The sequence below is a fragment of the Rhinopithecus roxellana genome, chromosome 8 (genome assembly GCF_007565055.1).
Source record: "Rhinopithecus roxellana isolate Shanxi Qingling chromosome 8, ASM756505v1, whole genome shotgun sequence".
Classification (NCBI taxonomy): Eukaryota; Metazoa; Chordata; class Mammalia; order Primates; family Cercopithecidae; genus Rhinopithecus; species Rhinopithecus roxellana.
Genome location: NC_044556.1, coordinates 42,709,031 through 42,732,337, shown reverse-complemented (window position 1 = coordinate 42,732,337; position 23,307 = coordinate 42,709,031). Strand labels below are relative to the sequence as shown.

The window sequence follows — 23,307 nt, the reverse complement described above, 5'->3', positions numbered from 1 at the left end:
TTATTTGGGTGTTATTTTGCTATTTATTTATTTATTTATTTATTTATTGAGACATATCACTCTGTGGCCCAGGCTGGAGTGCAATGGCACGATCTCAGCACACTGCAACCTCCGCTTCCTGGGTTCAAGCAATTCTCCTGCCTCAGCCTCCCAGTAGCTGGGATTACAGGCATGCGCCATGACACCTGGCTAATTCTTTTTGTATTTTTAGTAGAGACAGGGTTTTGCCACATTGACCAGGCTGGTCTTGAACTCCTGGCCTTAAGTGATCCACCCACCTTGGCCTCCCAAAGTGCTGGGATTACAGGCGTGAGCCACCACACCTAGCCTTATTTTGCTTTTATAAACAACACTGTGTTGAACATCTTTGTGCATGAAGATTTTATTATTTCATAGCTATGTTCTTTCTTTTCCCAGAAGTAGAATTCCTGGGTCAGAGAGTCTGAATTCTTTGAAATCCAGAGTGTAATGACTCTCTCCTCAATCCTTTCCTATAGGAGAACTCTATTCAGTGACTCAGCATAGCTCCAGTTAGCAGCCTTAATGGGCTCTCTTCCTGTGTGGTGTCCACATGGTGAAGCCCTAAATAACATTCTGCAGATTGTTTATTCCATTTGGATACCAAGCTAAAAGTCACTGGCAGATTTGGAGCCAACTATTAATTATTTATCATAACAAGGACAGGAATAACCTGTCGATATAAAAAGAAACCCAAGGAAAATCCCCAAATCTTGTTTTTGACATTGGTTTCCCCTCCTCTTTCCCAGCCCTTCCTGGAGTAACTGATCTTCCATGGAATTGAGGGAGGCCACCTTGTTCCCACTTTGGGGTTAGTAGGCATGTCAGTCACAAAGTGGGAACCAAGAGGGAGGGGTTGAGGCTTGGCGCACTGGCCACCCTGGCACAGTTGAAGAGCCCCTTCAGGAAGGGGACGTGACTGTGCTTTTGAAGATCCATGTCACCATTTCATCTTTCTTTGAGCTGTCAAGTGACTTTTCTCAGTTACTGAGCCCTGGCTTTGGGCCCAGAGTGGAGCACTGTGAACGAAGCTGTGATCAGAGAGATGTCTATCTCCTTCCTGTGTAGCATTGACTTTCCTGTCAGATGAGTCAAATTGTGCCCAGTGGTGCCCACAGTTGAGTCTGTGGGAACTCACCAGCATGGTAGGAGTGGACCCAGAGGCGTAGGGAGAACTGGGGAGGTTGGCAACATTAGGAGCAAGAGGAACAGGAGGGCAGTTGAGGGAGCAGTGGGACCCTTTTCCTGCTATTACATGGCAGTTGCAAATTATCTGCCTCCTGCCAGCCTTACTTTGAGAGGCCCATTTTCTTTCCCTACTAAAATAATATTTTATTTTTCTTTTCTGTTCTTTCTTTCTTTTCTGAGACAAAGTTTCACTCTTGTTGCCCAGGCTGAAGTGCAATGGCGCGATCTCGGCTCACTGCAACCTCTGCTTCCTAGGTTCAAGCGATTCTCCTGCCTCAGCTTCCCAAGTAGCTGGGATTACAGGCACCCGCCACCACGCCCAGCTAAGTTTTGTATTTTTAGTAGAGACGGGGTTTCACCACATTGGCCAGGCTGGTCTTGAACTCCTGACCTCAGGTGATGTGCCCACCTCAGCCTCCCAATGTGTTGGGATTACAGGCGTGAGCCACCGCACCCAGCCTATTTTTCTCTTTTTTAAGTAAATGTGTTTGGGACTGATGATGTGTACCTAATGAAGAGCCTCTGGAATGGGACAATTAAGGGACTGTTAAGTGACTTTTTGGTGCCTCAGTTTCCTCACTTGTAAATTGGTCCAATAATACCTATTTCCTTGGGAGTGTTTTGGAAACTCAGCAACTCTTCAGAGTATGGTGAACTCCCTGGTGATAAAAGCATTCGGGTCGGGTGTGCTGGCTCATACCTGTAATCCCAGCACTTTGGGATGCCGAGGCGGGCGGATCGCTTGAGCCCAGGAATTCAAGACCAGCCTGAGCAACGTGGCGAAACCCCATCTCTATGAGAAATACAAAAATCAGCTGGATGTAGTGGCACACGCCTGTAGCCCCAGCTACTCAGGAGGCTGAGGTGGGAGAATCACCTGAGCCCAAGCAGGTTGCGGGCTGCCGTGAGCTGAGATCGCGCCACTGCACTCCAGCTTGGGTAACAGAGCAAGACTCTGTCTCAAAGCAAACAAACGAACAAAAAACAAAAAGACAGCTGATAGTTTTTGCTTCTTTGAGCTGAAACCTGGGAACGCCAGGCCACCAGAGCAGCCAGCTGTTGGTGTTTTCCAATGTGGGCTTGTCACGGGGGAGCTAAACATCTGTGTGGTTTGTCTTTGTGTGTTTATGTGAAGGTTCAAGAAGACATGGAAGCTGCGGGCCCTGAAGGAAGGCAAGACAAGCATGCACCCGCCATATTCTTTGGGGCAGCTGGTCCCAGAGAGGCCGCGACCCACCCCAGTGCTTGTTCCTCTCATCTCCCCACCAGTGTCCCCCAGCAGCCTGGGGTCTGACAACACCTCGAGCCACAACCGACCAGATGCCAGGGACCCACAGAGCCCTTATGACATCAGCAATACAGACTACTTCTTCCCCAGATAGCTGGCCAGGTGGCACTAGCAGGCTGGACCCTGTGGATGACAGAGCACAAACGGGCTCAGCAAAAGATGCTTCTTACTGCCATGCCAGCTTATCTCAGGGGAGTGGGGCCTTTGGCTTCACGGAAGAGCCTTGCGGAAGTTTCTACACCAGGGGAAAATCAGCCTGCTCCAGCTGTTGAGCTGGTTGAGGTTTCAAACCTCCCTTTCCAAATGCCTGGCTTAAAGGGGTTAGAGTGAACTTGGGCCACTGTGAAGAGAACCATGTCAAGACTCTTCGGACACTCAACACGGACACTCAGAAGCTGGGCAGCTTGGTGGGGGCCTCAGTGTGGAGAAGTGGCTGGCAGCCCACCCCCCAACACCTCTGCACAAGCTGCACCCTCAGGCAGGTGGGGTGGATTTCCAGCCAAAGCCTCCTTCAGCCGCCACGCTCCTGGCCCACTGCATCATTTCATCTTCCAGCTCAAACTCTTAAAACCCAAGTGCCTTTGCAAATTCTGTTTTTCTGAGCCTGGGGACGGCTTTTACTTAAACCGCCAAGGCTGGGGAAAGAAGCTCTCTCCTCCCTTTCTTCCCCACAGTTGAAAAACAGCTGAGGGTGGGTGGGTGAATAATACAGTATCTCAGGGCCTGGTCGTTTTCAACGGAATTATAATTAGTTCCTCATTAGCATTTTGCTAAATGTGAATGATAATCCTAGGCATTTGCTGAATACAGAGGCAACTGCATTGGCTTTGGGTTGCAGGACCTCAGGTGAGAAGCAGAGGAAGGAGAGGAGAGGGGCACAGGGTCTCCACCATCCCCTGTAGAGTGGGAGCTGAGCGGGGATCACAGCCTCTGAAAACCAATGTTCTCTGTTCTCCACCTCCCACAAAGGAGAGCTGGCAGCAGGGAGGGCTTCTGCCAGTGCTGAGATCAAAACTGTTTTACTGCAGCTTTGTTTGTTGTCAGCCGAACCTGGGTAACTAGGGAAGATAATATTAAGGAAGACAATGTGAAAAGAAAAATGAGCCTGGCAAGAATGCATTTTAACTTGGTTTTTAAAAAACTGCTGACTGTTTTCTCTTGACAGGGTGGAATATCCAATATTCGCTGTGTCAGCATAGAAGTAACTTACTTAGGTGTGGGGGAAGCACTATAACTTTGTTTAGCCCAAAACTAAGTCAAGTGAAAAAGGAGGAAGAGAAATAATATTTTTCCTGCCAGGCATGGTGGTTCACGCCTGTAATCCCAGCACTCTGGGAGGTCGAGGCGGGAGGATCACTTGAGTCCAGGAGTTTGAGACCAGCGTGGGCAATGTGGTGAAACCTCATCTCTACAAAAAGCGTAAAAATTAGCCAGGTATGGTAGAGTGCACCTGAAGTCCCAGTTAGTTGGGGGACTGAGGTGGGAGGATCTCTTGAGCCTGGGAGGTCAAGGCTGCAGTGAGCCGAGATTGCACCACTGCACTCCAGCCTGGGTGACTGAGCAAGTGAGACCCTGTCTCAAAAAAGAAAAGGAAAAAGAAAAGAAAAAATATTTTCCCTATTAGAGAAGAGATTGTGGTTTCATTCTGTATTTTGTTTTTGTCTTAAAAAGGGGAAAAATAGCCTTCCTCTTCTCTACTCTAGGGAAAAACCAGCGTGTGACTACTCCCCCAGGCGATTATGGAGAGGGTGTCCGGTCCCTGTCCCAGTGCTGAGAAGGAAGCCTCCCACGACTACCCACCAGGCAGGGTCCTAGAAATTCCCCACCCTGAAAGCCCTGAGCTTTCTGCTATCAAAGGGGAGGTTTTAAAAAAATCCCTTACCTCGGTGCCTTCCTCTTTTTATTTAGCTCCTTGAGTTGATTCAGCTCTGCAAGAATTGAAGCAGAACTAAATGTCTAATTGTAACACCGTGATTAACCACTTCAGCTGACTTTTCTGCCGAGCTTTGAAAATTCAGTGGTGTTAGTGGTTACCCAGTTAGCTCTCAAGTTATCAGGGTATTCCAGAGTGGGGATATGATTTAAATCAGCCATGTAACCATGAACCCAAAATTTACCAGACCACAAAACCTTTCTACTACTCTACCCTCTTAGAAAAACAGCCACCATCACCAGACAGGTGCAGAAGGAGGAAAGTGACCTTGTTTTGTTTATGGTTTTCCAGGTTTAAGCTGTTACTGTCTTCAGCAAGCCATGCTTTTCATTGCTGGGTTTGTCTGTAGATTTTAGACCCTATTGCTGCCTGAGGCAACGCATCTTAAGTTGGCAAAAAGGCAGGATGGCTGGGTGTGGTGGCTCACGCCTGTAATCCTAGCACTTTGGGAGGCCGAGGTGGGAGGATTGCTTGAGCTCAGGAATTTGAGACCAACCTGGGTAACATAGTGAGATACCATCTCTATTATAAACAATAACATTTAAGAAAGAAAAAAAAAGGCAGGCGGGTGGTTATGGTGGTTCCCTCCCATCCTGCCGCATAAAGTTTCTGAGACTTGAGAACAGCAAAAATGCTGTTAAAGGGAAATATTAAGAATGAGAATCTGCATGAAGAGTGATTATGTGCCCACAGTTAATTCTTTATACCGTTTTACCCACATGTGGTATTACCGAAGCCGGGCAGAACCATGCTAGCGGAAGATGTGAAATTCAGATAGCTCATTATTGCCAAGAGCTAGGCAGCTTTGATCTCCAAATTGTTATTGCTTTCATTTTTATTGTAATGGAACTGCTTGGTTTTTTGTTTTTGTTTTTGTTTTGTTTTTTTTTTTTTTTGCTTTTTTTCTTTGTTTTATTTTTGTATTGAAGAGGGTTTTTTTCTCTCTATTTTTCATAAGCTACTGTAAATGAAGAAAAAGTGTCTTCTCTGGGCTGTAGGCCTGGCTCAGTGTACACAGCTATACATCCTAAGCTCTCTCTGTTCTCTAATTTGTGGTGACTGAATATGTGTCTCAATCCACGGGGCATTTCTACCTGTGTTTCTGCAGCACCCCCACTGCCTTGAGTCCCCAGCAGTGCTGTTATTTGCCTAATACCTGTAGCCATCTGCCACACAGCCAGACATGAAACGCTGGGACAGAGACCATTTAGATTAAATACGACAGCTTATCTTGCTGGGTGGGGAAGGTAAAAAATATGCTGGTTCAAGGTCTAAAGTAAAATGATAAATAATGTTTGTAGCATTAATGAAATATTTTCAAGAAATGTGTCCGGGGGTAGCATTGGCTATGCTGACGAGGCCTTTGGTAACTCAGAAAGCTCTTGGCCCTGATGGGGACTTGCCCTTGCACTTTCTTTATCAGGCTCTGAGCTCACACGGAGCCTCTGGCATTTCCCTGCTGTCTTAGGAGAAAGGAAACTGGTTGCGGCGGCAGGGTGTGGAATCTGCTGCTGGAACCAGGCTGGAAGCCCACCTGGTAGTGAACAGGGCCCAGCGGGGCAGACTAGGAGTGTTGTGGTCTATGGGTTTGTTTCCTGGAGAATGTTCAGGAATGTCTTCTTGGCTGCTTTGGTGCTGAGCTCTGTTATCTCACAGCACGTCCTGAAGGCTAACCCAGGTGGGGAGGATGCTGACACCAGCTCCAGGTGGAGTTGGTGAGAAATCTGTCTTCACTTGGAGATACAAGGGCAACCTGTGACCCTCTGAGGCAAGAGCCCTGCACCCAGCTGTCCCGTGCAGCCGTGGGCAGGGGGCTGCACATGGAGGGGCAGGCGGGCCAGTTCAGGGTCTGTGCCAGGCCCTCCTCAGTGCCCTGTAAGGGCCCTTCAGCCTCCTGTCCTCCGTGCGGCTGGGCGCCAGCACCAGGGAGTTTCTATGGCAACCTCAGTGATTATTAAGGAACATTGTCAGTTTTATGAACATATGCTCAAATGAAATTCTACTTTTGGAGGAAAGGATTGGAACAGCATGTCGCAAGGCTGTTAATTAACAGAGAGACCTTATTGGATGGAGATCACATCTGTTAAATAGAATACCTCAACTCTACGTTGTTTTCTTGGAGATAAATAATAGTTTCAAGTTTTTGTTTGTTTGTTTTACCTAATTACCTGAAAGCAAATACCAAAGGCTGATGTCTGTATATGGGGCAAAGGGTCAGTATATTTTTCAGTGTTTTTTTTTCTTTTACAAGCTATTTTGCATTTAAAGTGAACATTGTAAATGTTTGTAATAAAAAATTTTTAAAAATACACTTGAAATGTAATTATTGCTTTGGGCACTTGGGTCATCTAAAAAAAAAGGCTTGCGTGATTAATGAGGAGAAAGGATTGAGGAAGGGTGGGTAATTAAGTAGAACCATTTTTGGGGGGTATCCCCTTAATGCAGGATTAAAGCACTGCTCAAAAGTAGGTAAGTTCAAGGAAGAAGCAATTTCTCAGAAGGCTTTAATTATGAAAGTATTTCCCACACGAGTCCTTGGATTTCTGGAAGGGGTGTGTGGGATTTTGCCACGCTTACATTACCAGGTGGTGGACAGGTGGGGAAGGAAAAGGAAGGGCCATTATTTGTCAGAAGACTGTTTATTGGACCTGGGAGCGGGTGTAACAGTATCACAAAGGCCACCCTGATCTCTTGATCATCAGATAGGCCAAATCCATCCCCTACTGAAAAGGATCTTAGGTAGGAAAAACTTGGGACACAGCCATCCACATCTTCCAAACAGAGGAAAAGCCATCATGCGGACTCTTTGTGGGTGAGAGCTGCTGTGTAAACAGTTCAGGGATGGGGAGGAGAAAACTGCAGGGAAGCCTGGAAATTATGTAACTCCACTCAAAGCTGGAGTGAGAGGCGCCGCCTCTGGGCCCCCACCTGGGCAGTCAGAGGAAAGCCACAGGACAGGTGATGGCAGCCACCATCTCCTTCAGAACAACATGCTCTCCTCTTTGAGGCTGGTCCTTGTCTTGCAGAAAGTGACACAGGCACCAGATGTCACCCAGGTGGCCAGGCTGTGTGGGCCGTGGAGGGGACACAAGAGTGGGCACTGGAGCCAGGACATGGAGGGAGTTGCCTCCCTTTCTTCATGGCATCGCTGTTAGGATGACATGGTTACGGTGCTCTTTCCAGAAGAACTTGGGAGAGCAGATGGTGATTTCTGTAGAGGACGGCAAGGAACATGCAGTTATTGGAACAGCCTCCTAAGAAAGCATTATCCTTATTTACTGAGGCAGGGCAAACAAATCTTTCTGCATATCTGTGAGAATTAGAGCACAGGGGCAGGAAACAGTGTTTGCCATCCTCCAGCAGCAGAGGTGTGCTGGCGAGGTGAAAGGCCTTTAAGGCCAGGTGCAGTGGCTCACTCCTGTAATCCCAACACTTTGGGAGGCCGAGGTGGGTGGATCACTTGAGGTCAGGAGTTTGAGACCAGCCTGGCCAACATGGCGAAACCCCATGTCTACTGAAAATACAAAAATTAGCTGGGCGTGGTGGCGGGCACCTGTAATCCCAGCTATTCTGGAGGATGAGGCAGGCGAATCGCTTGAACCTGGGAGACAGAGGTTGTAGTGAGCTGAGATCATGCCATTGCACTCCAGCCTGGTCAACAGAGCCAGACTCCGTCTCAAAAAAAAAAAAAAAAAAATTTGCCCGGCATGGTGGTGGGCACCTGTAATTCTGGCTGCAAGGGAGGCTGAGGCAGAAAGACTGCTTGAACCCGGGAAGTGGAGGTTTCAATGAGCTGAGATCACACCACTGCACTCCAGCCTGGGTGACAGAGTGAGTGAGACTCTATCTAAAAAAAAAAAAACAACAAAAAAATTAAAGAAAAATTCAAATGCAGCACTGCTGTGTACAAGGGCTGGGGCGAGAGCTCAGAGCAACTCCTTAGGCAGAGTGGTGAGCCCGCGGGCCCCAGGGTGAGGGGCCTGTTGCACCATCTTTCAAACACTGCCCAATCTCTAGTGTCTTTATGGAAGCCAGCACCTGCATGCACCACTCACGCAGGCAGTGCGTTTTCCTGCAGACCATAAATGCGCTTTGGCATGCACTGCGGCCAGCTTGTTAGAACCCCATTCCTGGCTTCACCCTCAGGGATTCCAGTTCAACAGGTCTGAGCTGGGCCCCCAGAAAGCTATATAAGCTGCTCAGATGGTTCTGATGAAGGTGGTGATCCATCCTGAGAGTGGCTAGACCGTCAGTTCCACAATGAGGTGGGTGCTGGGGGTTCCTCATACTTCCAGACCTGGTGGGCTTCAGTGGATCCCTTCTGTGGGTGGGCCTGTGCATCAGGAGGCAGCCAGGTGCCAACCTTCGACCCGGGCAATCACAATAGCATGAGTGTAAGTTCCACAGGTGATGCTGCTGTGCAGCCAGCTTTGAAGATCTCTGTGCCGGGGACCGCAGGGCTAGAGGTAAGATTCATGTTTCTGTGGGTATTAACTAGGAAACAAAAATCTATGGCAGCAAAGCAGTACACCACTGGCCTTACTGGTTACGTAGAAGTTCACAGGCCCTTTATGGTAGAGATATCTACTAAAATTACCTAATAATAATGGCCACAGGCTGGGCGCAGTGGCTCACACCTATAATTCCAGCATTTTGGGAGACCAAGGTGGGAGGATGGCTTGAGGCCAGGAGTTCAAGACAAACCTGGGCAACATAGTGAGACCCATCTCTACAAAATAATTTTTTTTTTTTGTTTGAGACGGAGTTTTGCTGTTGTCGCCCCATCTGGAGTACAATGGCACAGTCTCAGCTCACCGCAACCCTGCCTCGCGGGTTCAAGCGATTCTCCTGCCTCAGCCTCTCGAGTAGCTGGGATTACAGGCATGTGCAACCATGCTCGGCTAATTTTTTGTATTTTTAGTAGAGACGGGGTTTCTTCGTGTTGGTCAGGCTGGTCTTGAACTCCCGACCTCAGGTGATCTTCCTGTCTCCCTCCCAAAGTGCTGGGATTACAGGCGTGAGCCACTGTGCCCGGCTCTACAAAATAATTTTTAAAAAACCAATTAACCGAGCATGGTGGTGCATGCATGTAGTCCCAGCTACTTGGGAGGCTGAAGCAGGAGAATCTCTTTAGCCCAGGAGTTGGAGGCTGCAGTGAGCTGTGATAGTACCGCTGTACTCCAGCCTGGGCAACAGGTTGAGATACTGTGTGTCGGGGGGGACAGGGGTGGAAGGGGAAGAAAGGAAAAAAACTAATGGCAGCTGGGCGCTGTGGCTCATGCTTGTAATCCCAGCACTTTGGGAGGCTGAGGTGGGTGGATTGCTTGAGCCCAGGAGTTTGAGACCAGTCTGGCCAACATGGCAAAACCCTGCCTCTACTAAAAATACAAAAAACTAGCTGGGCGTGCTGGCACGCGCTTGTAGTCATAGCTCCTCAGGAGGCTGAGGTGGTAGGATCACCTGAGCCTGGGAGTCTGAGGCTGCAGTGGGCTGTGATCACACCACTGCCCTCCAGCCTGGGTGACGAGTGAGACCCTGCCTCAAAAAAAAAAAAAAAAGCAAAACAAAACTACCATTTACTGCCTCTCCACCACATGCTTTGTAAACAGGATATTCTTCCTTAATGTGGCTGCGATGTAAGTATTCTTACCTGTTTACAGATGAGACACCTGAGGCTTATATTGAAGACAGTGGTCCAAGATGCCCATGCTAGTTAAGAGGCTGAACTAGACTCCAAACCTGGGTCTGCTGGACTCTAAGGCTGGTGCTCTTTGCTTTTGCCATGGGGCTCAGGCCCCAGCCACTCGTGGGCTTCTCTTACCAAGCCCTTTCTCAGGTCAGGTGCCCTCACCCTGTGTGGGGTGGGGCCTGACCCACTCACCCTGGGAGGAGATGGACCTGGTGTCCTCATGTGGTTTGTCACGTTTATCAGTGTGAGCTAGGGCTGGAGGCTAACCCATGGGAGTCTGAGTGCACATACAAAGGCATGGCTTCGGGGCTCCCATAGGTGACCTTAAGGCAGCAGCAGTGAGAGATGGGCACAAAGGAGAGGGGCAGCAACTGGTTTCTGACATAGTAACTCTCTGATCAGGGGCCAAATCAAGCCACTTTCCCTCCATCTATACGTATCCACACCTCTGCACTGCGTGAATGGTTTGGTTTTCTCCTGTTGGTTCCTTGGTATAAACTTTGGTGAACTTCCTGAAAATCTTCAAATTGTGCTTTATTTATTATTATTTTTCAGACAGAGTCTTGCTTTGTTGCCCAGGTTGGAGTGCCATGGTGTGATCTCGGCTCACTGCAACTGCCTCCCAGGTTCAAGCGATTCTCCTGCCTCAGCCTCCTGAGTAGCTGGGACTACAGGTGCACACCACCACGCCCAGCTAATTTTTGTATTTTTAGTAGAGATGGGGTTTTGCCATGTTGGCCAGGCTGGTCTCGAACTCCTGACCTCAAGTGATCTGCCCACCTTGGCCTCCCAAAGTGCTATTACAGGCGTGAGCCACCACATCCAGCCAAACTGTACTTTATTGCCTTATTACATCCACTCCCTCTGCAAGGATGAATGGTCACCACTCTGTGAGTGGAGTTGCTCTCTGGGTGCAACGAGTCATTCAAGGAATGTTTACGAGGCCACTGTGCTGGGTGTGGGGTACAAGAGGAACTGATGTCCTCCTCCAGGAGTTGGCAGTGTGCCTGGCCAGCCACACAATTAACAAGCAAACGCTATGTCTGGGAGCAAATGACTAATCTGATCTAGGGAGTGAGGGAGCAGAGTAGGAGGGTCTGGGGAGGGGGAGGCCTGCCCAGGGCTGCAGGGGAGGGCTGAGGGCAGGGGCCAGGTGGGAGCGAGGCCGCCTTGGATGTCTACTATGTTGAGCACCTCAGCAATGTTCTTTTTTTTTTTTTGAGACGAAGTTTCACTCTTTTTGCCCAGGCTGGAGTGCAATGGCACGATCTTGGCTCACCGCAACCTCCGCCTCACAGGTTCAAGCGATTCTCCTGCCTCAGCCTTCACAGTAGTTGGGATTATAGGCATGCGCCACCATGCCTGGCTAATTTTGCATTTTTTAGTACAGACAGGGTTTCTCCATGTTGGCCAGGCTGGTCTTAAACTCCTGACCTCAGGTGATCCGCCTGCCTTGGCCCCCCAAAGTGCTGGGATTACAGGCTTGAGCCACCATGCCCGGCCAAACCTCTGCAATGTTCTAAGCACATTTAGGAAGTCACTGAAGACCAGATTTGCTCATTTTTCTTGTGTACATATTTAAATTTTTTTACATGAGCATTGTTTTTAGAATTAAAGATAGCTTTATTAAACAATTATAACCCCTCTATTTTGGAATAATCCAATCATATTATATGGCCTATGAAAAATTGCTTATTAAAATGTAAAAGAAGTGGGTGGGGATCACAGACAAAACAAAATTGGCTGTAAGACAGTAATTGTTGAAGCTGGGTGATGGGACAGTGTGTTTCATTGTATTTGTTTCTTTTGAGACAGAGTTTCACTCTGTTGCCCAGGCTGGAGTGCAGTGGCACAACCTCAGCTAACTGCAACTTCCACCTCCCGGTTGGAGATGGATCACTCCTGACCTCAAGTGATCCGTCTGCCTCGGCCTCCCAAAGTGCTGGGATTACAGGCGTGAGCCACTGTGCCTGGCCCATTGTATTAGTTTCTAAAAACAGCTGGAGATTCTCCATTTTAAAGTGTGCAAGTGTTTTAGAAAGAATGTTTCACTTGCAAGCACACCATCTGAAGCAGTCCAGGACGGTGCAGTGGCTCATACCTATAATCCATGTACTTTGGGAGGCTAAGTCAGGAGGATCGCTTCAGCCCAAGAGTTCAAGATCTGCCTAAGCAGTACAGTGAGACCTTGTCACTACAAAAAATCAAAAAATCAGCCAGGTGTGGTGGCATACACCTGTGGTCCCAGCTACTTGGGAAGTTGAGATGGGAGAATTGCTTGAGCCTGGTAAGTCAAGGTTGTGGTGAGCCATGATCACACCATTGCACTCCTGCTTGGGCAACAGAGAAGAACTTGTCTCAAAAATAAAGTAAAATAAGGCTGAGTATGGTGGTTCACACCTGTAATCCCAGCACTTTGGGAGGCTGAGGCAGGCAGATCACAAGGTCAGGAATTCGAGACCAGCCTGGCCAACATAGTGAAACTCTGTCTCTACTAAAAATACAAAAATTAGCCAGGTGTGGTGGTGGGCACCTGTAATCCTACCTACTCAGGAGGCTGAGGCTTGAACCTGGGAGGCAGAGGTTGCAGTGAGCCAAGATTGCATCACTGCACTCCAGCCTAGGTGACAGAGTAAGACTCTGTCTCAAAAAAAAAAAAAAAAAAAGTAAAGCAATCCAAAATAATCCACACCATCTCAAAAAAAAAAAAAAAAAAAAAAAACAACAATCTGAAATAATCTACACCTTTCTTATCTTTTAAGTAAAATGTTTCTTACCAACATGCTGGTTGATAGCTTGATCAACAAATTGGCTTTTATGTGCTCATCAAGTAATAATTTATCTTTCCCTCAATCCAAATTAGTAAAGCCGTTTATTTATGCACATAAATTAGAAGGCAACCATTTAAAAATGTCATGTAGTAAGCATTTTAAATTTGAACCAAGATATTACAGTGATTCATACTACATGATTCACAAAGGGGAAGTAATTCTGGTGCTACCTGTGGATTCTGGAAATGATAACCTCATGCCTCAGACTGAATCTCCTCCAGGTATGTTTATCAGAGCTTAAATGACCTGAAGGACTTCACACTACCCAGTTCTACAGGCAGAGCCTCTCTCAAGCAGGGGAAAGGCTGCCTAGGTCCATGCACACAACTTGCCAGACCCAGCAGAGGATTGTCCTGGACATGGAGGTGGATACCGAAAACGCAATTCCTATTTCCCTTGCTCTGCTACATGCATTTCCATTGTAAGATAATAGACTGGCATTTCTGTGTGTGTGTGTGTGGTAAGAAATGCATTAACATAAAATTTACCATCTTAACCACGTATTTTAATTTTTTTTTAATAAGAGATGGGGTTTCACTATGTTGCCTGGGCTGGTCTCGAACTCCTGGGCTCAAGTGATCCGCCTACTTTGGCCCAAAGCCCTGGGATTACAGGCACGAGCCACTACGCTTGGCCTATGTTAGCCATTTCTAAGTGTGCAGTTCAGCAGTGTTATGAATAACTACATTCATATTGTTGTGCAACCAATCTCCAGGACTTTTCATTATTTCATGCAGAAACTCTGGGCTGGGCGTGGTGGCTCGTGCCTATAATCTCAGCACTTTGGGAGGCCAAGGCAGGTGGATCACATGAGGTCACGAGTTTGAGACTAGCCTGGCCAACATGGTGAAACCCTGTCTCTACTAACAATACAAAAATTAGCTGGCCATTGTGGTGCATGCCTTTAGTGCTTGGGAGGCTGAGGCAGTAGAACTGCTTGAACCCGGGAGGTGGAGGTTGCAGTGAGTTGAGATTGCGCCACCGCACTCCAGCACAGGCGACAGAGCTAGGGCCTGCCTCCAAAAAAAAAAAAAAAAAAGAAAAGAAAAGAAAAGAAACTCTGCACTCATTAAACAACTCCCCATTTCCTTTTTCCCCGCTACTTTCTATGAATTTGACTGGGTACCTCATGTAAGTGGAATCATACAGCATGTCTTTTTGTGACTGACTGGTTTCACTCAGCATAATGGTCTCATGGTTCATCCATGCTATAGGCTGTGTCAGGATTCCCTTCCTTGTTGAAGCTGAATGATACTCCCCTGTATTGCCAGCATCAGTTACGGGAGTAGCAAGATAATGAAGCACACACTGCCCATTGGCTTCCAGAAATTCCTGGTCTACAAGGTCAAGGAGCTGGAAGTGAAGTGCTGCTGATGTGCAACAAATTATACTGAGCTGAGATTGCTCACAATGTTTCCTCCAGAACCACAAGGCCATTGTGGAGCGAGCAGCCCCGTGGGCCACGAGTCACCACTCCCAAGGCCAGGCTGTGCAGTGAAGAAAATGAATAGACAGCTCAGTGTATGTTTTGTTTTTAAATGAAACCATAAAAAAAAAAAAAAAAAAAAAGCCACTCTAGAGTGAGACCTGGGCCGCAATCTGGGCTCTACCACTTACTCTATGACTGACCCAGGACAAGTCATTTCATCATTCTAAGCACCCGTGTCTTTATGTGAAAAACCAACTTCCCACCTGGCTGAGTTGTGGCAGGTTAAAATGAGACGCTGTTACGATGAAAAGCATTTGTCCAGCAGCACACCTGGTGCGGAGAGAGTCTATTCTCACTACTTACATCTTGGCCTTTCACAGGGTCAGAATCCAACATTCAACACCCAAACCCTGGGTGCTTGTAAACATGTGTTCAATCTGAATTCTGAAAACCATTACTCTCAATTGCTCAGGTGGTGGCTGGCAGCAGCATTGCTTAATGTGAACTGCCTCTTCTCTTAAACCAGATGGGGAAAAAACAATAGGCACTTGTTCCACCTGGTGGCAACTTATATAAATGTTTAATGGAAGTTAAAAACCTGATACCATGCTAAACAGGAATTTTCAGGGGAAAACTTTTTGACAGCAGACTCTACAGTATGCCCTTCTAGGACCTCACGTGAATTTATTTGTGCATTTCCAAATAGGAGCTTCCAACGGGGCTTCTCCACCATTGGCTGTGTATCCAAATCACCTGGTAGAATCTTTTTTAAAATAGGGTTTTGAACTTTGCAACAGACTTAGGGCATCCCACAGATGCCATGGGGCATTTGTATTAATAACAAACTGATGAAAACAGAAGCAGAGCCCAAATCTTCTATCTAGTGAGGGATGAGAACCAGTGCACTAACTTTCGACTCAGGAAGAGATGGGCCAAGGAAATGGGAGTAAAACGTCCCTGTATTACTATTTTACTTGGGAAGAAAACATAATAGAAGGACTCTAAATGTGAAAGAGGAAAGAAAAGATCAAATTCTGCTGGTTATGTTCCATCATGGTGTTTCTATATTTCATTAACGGTGATTCCAAATCTGAAACGGTGATTCAGAGCTAACTGAATTAAGCAAAACCACTGTAGTTTTCTTGGAATAATGTTTATTTAAAGTTACATTTCAGAGGAAACTATCTTCAGGAGGGCATGAAGCCTGTATTGGCTACTGCAATACAACCAGAAATTTTATAAAATATTTCTGATATAAATTACTAAGGCACTACAGATAGGCACCTATATTACATACAATCTTCAAATATTTTTAAAAGTTGAAACTATGTATTAGTTGATACCTAAAATATTAAAGCCCCTGACAAACTGAATGGCTAAGAACTTGACAAAATGAGATGCCTGTCTCAATGATTCTGTTGCCAGCATATTCATTAAAATACAATTTGAGATTCTAAATTACATGATCCAGCCCTAGTCCAGGGACCTTGTGATGATAGTTGTATTAGGCTTCAAAGCACCCTTTCTGCAGGAAAGGGCATTTTTCAAGATGGCAATGGCTGTGTCATCATTTTCCCCTTTCTGGACTGTATCAGAAAGCCCTACCCTTAAATGCACAGCTGCTTTTCCCAACTGCAGTTTTTTCTTTTTCCATTAGATGGCAGTAATGCACCATCTTTCTTCACACAGGGTCAGTGGTGAAGGAGGGTAAGTTGAAGAGAAGGCCCACTGCACAGCAGGCCAAGTTCATCTAAGTCCAAGTCGGTGGAGTACAAAAATTAGAAGGGAGAATACAGAAGAGCAATTCTAAACAGGTCATAAGGCCAAACTAGTACTCGTTATGGAAAAATAGGAGACAACTAATGAACGAGAGATCTGAGAAGGGTTTCAGTGCAATCCTGCTGAGTGTCAAGGGTGTGCAGGGAAGGGAAATGAAAGCGACATCACTGTACTCCCTGGACCCTGGAAGGAGGCAGAAACAAGGAGCTAACCTTTGACTGAAAAAGGGCATCTGATAGAATAGAAACTAACCCCACTTGACAGGCAACTGAAGAATGCCTCACAGTTGTTCTTCTGAGTATCAAGATGCATCCAATAACAACAGCCAATAACAGACTAGTAACAGAGTTACATAATCCAATTAACAAAATAGGACAATTTCCCACCTGCCTCAAAAACTCCTGGCTGCCCTATCAACTACCTGCCCACCTCCCCATCCTCTGGCAGAGGCTAGTACACAAATACCAATTCTGCAAAGTACGGAGACTTCCAACAGCAAAGAATAAAGGCTTTCTAAAATGCTTCAGAAAGTGCTTTGAATAACTTGAAATGACACTTCTGCCCCCAACAGAAAGTAGGTATATCAATATTTACCTTTTTGTAGACATATTAACATTTCTCCATTATTTTATTCCTAGCTTAAATACACACAAGGCCAGTGGTTTGCAGGCCATCCTGATAGATACAACTATGGTATCAAAGTAAATAACAAGGTCCTTTACTCTCTATTCTTACAGGCCTGAAACTAACCAAATGAACTTGCCCAGTCATCACAAGCAGAGTATTTTTAAAAAGAGGTGTGAGCAACAACACTGACACAGCTCTATGAATGCTAAATTCAAGGCAAATTCACTAAAAGACATTCTTCTCACGAGAGAATATCCTGGGAGATGGAGTAACTCAAAGCAACGAGGACTACAGGAAAATACTTGTCCCAAGACAAAATGACAAAAAGCCAAAGCATTCAGAGCTCAGAGAACATGTCACAGAGCTTCAGATCAGCTGGCCAGGGAGGCTTAACAAGGAAGCCATTAGGGACACCCTGCTGGGTCTAATTGTTTTTAGAACATATGGAACTTTGTGCCACCACACAGCTGTGAACTCCCTGGCTTTTGTCAGCTTGTGTCACAACCTCAAGAAGAAAACAGTAGCTCACTAACCCCCCCACCTCCCACTTCCCACTAATTTACTGTATTTCTTCTTATAACCTCCTGTACAACTGTAAAGCAACTGGACAATATATAAACTCTGCCTCTCTTCTACTTTTAATTCTATAAAGAATATAGTATGACTTGTCACAGAGAAAACAGTATAGAAGCAGCACAATACTGGGCATATGATAGAAGCTCAATAAATACTTAATGTATCTGGTTTTCAAAATGTTACTTCATTATACATTCATCACAGTTGCTGGGTATAGGCCAAAAATCATTTAGTGCACAAAGAAAAACTGTATAAAGCTTTTAGCATTTATTAAAATTAGAATAACTGCCGTATTCCCTTTGTAGAATAAGGTTAAGTAAAAAGGTTTCATTTCTAGAATGTTAAACTAAAGATAAGTTTAACACAATGAATAATTTGTATAAAGAAGATAATAAATATTTGTTGAATGGATGCTGAAAAAACCTTTTAAAATCTTACACTAAAGATATAGTAAATGAACCAATACACATTTAAAACATTCTATCAGTATCTGAAAAAAACATTCCTTCTGGTTGGTTGGTTGCTTGTTGAGACAGGGTCTCACTCTGTCACTCAGGCTGGAGTGCAGTGGTGTGATCACGGCTCGCTGCAGCCTTGACCTTCTGGGCTCAGGTGATTCACCTACCTCAGCCTCCTGAATAGCTGGAACCACAGGCATCCACCACCAGGCCAGGCTAATTTTTTTTTTTTTTTTTTCCGAGATGGAGTTTCGCTCTTGTCACCCAGGCTGGAGTGCAGTGGCATGATCTTGGCTCACTACAACCTCTACCTCCTGGGCTCAAGTGATTTTCGTGCCTCAAGTGATTCTCATGTCTCAGCCTCCCAAGTAGCTGGGACTACAGGTGCCCACCACCATGCCCAGCTAATTTTTGTATTTTTAGTAGAGACGGGGTTTCACCATGTTGGCCAGGCTGGTCTCAAACTCCTGACCTCAAATGATCTTCCTGCTTGGGCCTCCCAAAGTGCTAGGATTACAGGTGTGAGCGACCGTGCCTGGCCTAATTTTTGTATTTTTTGTAGAGGTGGGGTTTTGCCATGTTGGCCAGGCTGGTGTCAGAACTCCTGACCTCAGGTGATCTGCCCGCCTCAGGCTCCCAAATTGTTGGGATTACAGGCATGAGCCCCCACACCCAGACTACATTCTTTATTAATAAAATCATTGTGTTCCAGTGAGGAAAAGTTCCTCTTACATTTTTAAAATCAAGGATCACACAATCTTTTGGCTGAGTTCTTATCTGAATAAAGAAGCAAAAATTTACTAACCTCTAAATCTTATAGTCAAATACAACTAATAACTAGAAGGGTATACTTTCCTAAAAAATTAACCAAATCAATATTTTGTGTGTATTTATAAGCTACAAAGGTTAACTTTTGATTGATGACAGTCAGTACATTTGCATATGGGGCGGTTTTGAGACCCAAGTGACCAACCCCAGAATACAGACACATCTGCTGAATTTCAATTCTGGAGCCATTCACCATAGTACTCTTCTCACAGTGTGCCATTCCCATGGTTTCTTTTCACAGTAAATAAACTGGTGATATAAGCTCATGATAAATCATAAAGATCCTAATACTATGAATCTTAAGTAACGGTATTTAAGAGAAAACCTCCAGGTCTTTTCAAACACTTCTGTAAAAGGACAAGGCAGCCCGTTCAGTACAGAATGAGAGAATCTTTGTGGGCTTTAGAGACCCAGTTCGTACAATCAGATTTCAGGGTTGTATTTTTTAAAAATTTACTGCAAACACAAAGCAAATCTAATTTTAGAGACAAAAATTAAAAATTATTCCACAGCAACTAAAACGCCCAATGATGATGAAACAAAAGACACAGAAGTTATATATAATGAATTCAGTAAGAAAACAGTTGTGGAGCTTTGCAAATTTCCAGAATTTTAAAACTCAGAAATGCAATCTTTGTTGTACCTTTTATTCTATAATTCAGAATTCTAATAATGATGCTAATGCTTAACAATATTGGTGATACTTAAACCTGGGGTATCTTCCTATTTATGCTTATCTCATTGATTTGCTAAAAAACGAGAAAAATCCATAGAGATTGAGAGAACACACACTTTCTTGGAAAGGCTGACCAACAAAATAATCCTTAGGCCACACTCTGAAGTTGTGAATTTCCATGAACTCTAGAGCTGAATTACGACTTCTGAGGGAGAAATACAACCTTCTTGCCCATCATTCACACTTTCTACCGCTCATTTATTTCCCCAATAATGAGTCCGATATAACATACTCTTCCAGTCCGCACCATCGTGTGAAAAAGCCACGTGGATTTTTTGTTGGTTTGTTTAGAGACCAGGTATTCCAGGTATTAAGTAGGCACATTTCTGGAGAACTCTGATGCTCCTGAACTCTTGACTGAACTTTCCTGAGGGTCACACCATAAAAAGAACGCCAAACTCCAGAGCTGGAGGCAACAGCCAAATCATGATTTCTTATTGTAGAACTACTTAGCAAGGAAACAAGGGACAGGTCAGAAACAAAGTGTCATGGAATCACTTTAAGACCAAAGACTTGGTCAGGTGCGGTGGCTCATGCCTGTAATCTCAGCAGTTTGGGAGGCTGAGGTGGGTGGATCATTTGAGGTCAGGAGTTTGGGACCAGCCTGACCAACATGGTGAAACCTCGTCTCTACTAAAAATACAAAACAAAAAATTAGCCGAGAGTGGTGGCGCGCACTTAATAGTCCCAGCTACTTGGGAGGCTGAGGCAGGAGAAAGGCTTGAACCCAGCAGTCAGAGGTTGCAGTGAGCCAAGACTGCACCACTGCACTCCAGCCTAGGCGACACAGTGAGACTTTGTCTCAAACAAAACAAAACAAAACAAAAGATTCCGACTTTTCAAGGAAGACTCCCATTTTCTAGCAATTGCTAGTCCAGCCTTGTCCTCTGAGATGCTGGTCGTGCGCTGATGGTGCCCTTGCAGGTGCCAGAGGCCCAGGGCTTGCAGTGGCTGAACCTTAGTGAAGCTTGCTGTGCACGGGGTAGAGTAAAGTCATGTGTTCTGCCCCTTTGAAAGGCAACTTTTCATTGGAATAATAGTGTACCACTTCAGGGATGCTGTCAAACACAGCGCTTGTCTGATTCAGTGTGTATTTGTTGTCTTTGGTCTGAGCCACTATGATGTGGACACATCCTTGACTAGTCCTAGAATAAAAATCAAGGAGACATGAATGAGTGGGCAGAGGATCCCTCCCAACTGGAAACAACTGCAGCCAGATTCACACTAGGTTGATAGGTTCTCATCCATTCCCGGAATGGTTCTACACACACAGAAATGCATTTGACACTCTAGTGGAGCTCTCAGAAATTTCAGTCTAAATGCATGTAATCCTTGAGTGGTTTATCCTTATTACATATGAGTCATCAGGTACTGGAACAAAGAAAACAATTAAAAAGAATGCCAAGTCCCTTCTAGCCCTCAAATTGCAAAACCCGTGCTTACGCCCAAGCACGAGGCTACTAAGGTGAGAGAGAAACTCATCCTCGGCTGGGCATGGTGGCTCAGGCCTGTAATCCCAGCACTGTGGGAGGCCGAAGTGGGCAGATGACTTGAGGTCAGGAGTTCAAGACCAGCCTGGCCAATATGGTAAAACCTCATCTCTACTAAAAAATACAAAAAAATCAGCCGGGTGTGGTGGCAGGCACCTGTAATCCCAGCTACTTGGGAGGCTGAGGCAGGAGAATCACTTGAACCCAGGAGGCAAAGGTTGTAGTGAGCCGAGATTATGCCACCGCATTCTGGCCTAGGCAACAGTCAGACTCAACCTCAAAAACAAAACAAAACAAAAAAAACTCATCCTTCTCACCACAGCTAAAAGGACATATGTAAGGGTTCTTCTTCCCTTTTTTTCCCAAAAAGGACACATAAATAATAATAATAACCATTTCCTCCCCTCGCATCTGGAAAGACCATTCCTGGTTGTATAAAATGAAAGCTGGCACAGAAAGCTCAAAGATTTAATCCACAAGCACCAATTTCAGGAACATAGTCGAGCTATTCCTGGTATTGTATATCTGGTGGCCTATCCCATTTTCTGAGCCATATTGCTCAACTCCCCCGCCCCACTCTGTTCTTCTCCAGCCTGATTGTTTCAGCTGCAGGGGCTCAGCTTCCTCAGGAAGGAAATGCTGTTAGAGCTCTTGACAATGATCCTCCAATACAGGGCCACTGAACTCACAGAGCAGTGAGAATTTCCATGATACACACTCCACCAGGCCTACCAGGCAAAAGTGAATTTTCTGTGTACGATCAGACAGGGGGAGCAACAGGCAAGTTAGCATTTCCTTCTTTACCAGAAGAAACTGGTGTCAAAATTGCAGTTGGCATTTTGACAATCAATGGGGATCTTTATTTATTAAAGTCCCCAATACTAGGCAATAAAAGAAAAATGACTGTACTACCCTGTTATAAATAATTCTTTTCATCAGGAATTATTTCTCTACTGAGAGGACCTACTCCAGATTAGGTAATATAAGGTACAAATTGACTAATGCACAAAGATAATGCAATAAGACTTTCATTATCATAATAGATAATGGAGGCATTTACCCAATACCAATTTTGCATTCTCATCCGAGTGTCTCATGTTCCATTGTCCAAACAAATGCCTCTTGTTTTCTGCAATGCACACTCCTGTGAACCACCTTCACAGTATGTCTTTTTTGACTAGAAGACTGTCACACAGTGTTCCTTCCCCTTGGAGATGAGGAAAGCCATGGGGCTTACTTACTTTAGGGCAATGGAGTACCTGCTGTTCCCTGATTCACTATTTCGAACCAGGTAACCAGCTTCTTTGCAGGGCTGTAGTCGACTCTCAGCCTCAGCACGGCTGATGGCACCATGATACCAGCTGAAAAATGGGGGTGGAAGAGGGGAAGGCACCATGAGTGTCAAAATACAAATCCAGACTGGGCATCGTTCCATAAAGCGTTGTTTGAAATGAACTTCTGGCAGAGATGCAACAGCCTGAACTAGATCCTACTTCACATTCAGAACAGACAAAATGCAGATCTGGGTGATCCCGGATCACAAAGCCTATCAATCATACAAGAGTGAGTTAACGGCGCTAGTGTCATTTCAACAGTTTTCACTCTCTACAGAAGAATAAGATTTACAATGAGCTTGTTGAGATGCAGTGCACTTTCCATTTTGCACAATGCACTGGGCTTTGAAGATGGGTTTTCATTAAAAGCCCCATCCAGGCAACCATTCATTAACAAAAATAATCATGTGAAATGGGCCAGTGTGCTCCCCGATACAAATCTGTCAGTAAACTCCCAGCTATTGTCTGTTACAAGGGTCTGAGGAGGAGACTCACGGCTGCTTCTCCAGGGGCAGGCCCGGGTCCACTTTCTCCCCCTCACTGTGGTCCGAGAGGGCTGGCTTCAGGATCTTCTGGGTCCAGCTCTTCTGCCGGTGGTGCTGCCTCACTGTCTCCTCCTTGATGGAAGGTCGCTCAGCTCCTTCAAACTGGACTGAAAGAAAGACTCCATTTAACATGGGGTGATCCATGTAAACTCCAAAGGAAAAAATCCTCCTTGCTTGCCTTGGCTCAGGAAAGAAGCATTTTCCCCCTTTAACTATAATATACTGCAAAGTACCCTGGGGCTAGCTGAGCTCCTGCTGTCTTTGATATCTTATCACACTGCTAGCATCCCACATACAGACACTTTTTCTGTAAAATATTCATCAGTATAAAATAGTTTTAGATTATGAGAGGAAACCACTTTAATATATTTCAACATGGACTTTTAAAAAACTTGTGGTTTTGCGGCCAGGCACAGTGGCTCATGCCTGTAATCCCAGCACTTCAGGAGGCCAAAGCAGGTGGATCACAAGGTCAAGAGATCAAGACTATCCTGGCTAACCTGGTGAAACCTCGTCTCTACTAAAACTACAAAAATTAGCTGGGCGTGGTGGTACGTG

At 45.5% G+C, this 23,307-nt stretch overlaps 2 protein-coding genes across 4 annotated transcripts in view; one reads left to right on the top strand and one right to left on the bottom strand.

Annotated features, from left to right (window-relative positions):
- IL6R (interleukin 6 receptor) overlaps positions 1-18,034 on the top strand; it is a 73,836-nt gene extending 55,802 nt beyond the window's left edge. The window contains exon 10 of one of the 2 annotated variants that reach the window (XM_030937204.1): positions 16,893-18,034. In XM_030937204.1, coding sequence (XP_030793064.1) covers positions 16,893-16,971 — 79 coding nt within the window. In that variant the 3' untranslated portion in view covers positions 16,972-18,034. Of the gene's footprint in view, positions 1-2,341; positions 6,729-16,892 lie in introns of those variants that run through there. The other variant, XM_030937203.1, reaches the window with a different exon arrangement.
- Positions 6,923-23,307, bottom strand: part of SHE (Src homology 2 domain containing E) — a 31,959-nt gene continuing 15,574 nt past the window's right edge. Inside the window, exons 4-6 of one of the 2 annotated variants that reach the window (XM_030937205.1) lie at positions 22,700-22,856; positions 22,112-22,231; positions 6,923-7,638 (exon numbers count right to left, since the gene is read on the bottom strand). In XM_030937205.1, coding sequence (XP_030793065.1) covers positions 7,593-7,638; positions 22,112-22,231; positions 22,700-22,856 — 323 coding nt within the window. In that variant the 3' untranslated portion in view covers positions 6,923-7,592. Of the gene's footprint in view, positions 7,639-19,277; positions 20,526-22,111; positions 22,232-22,699; positions 22,857-23,307 lie in introns of those variants that run through there. The other variant, XM_010364688.2, reaches the window with a different exon arrangement.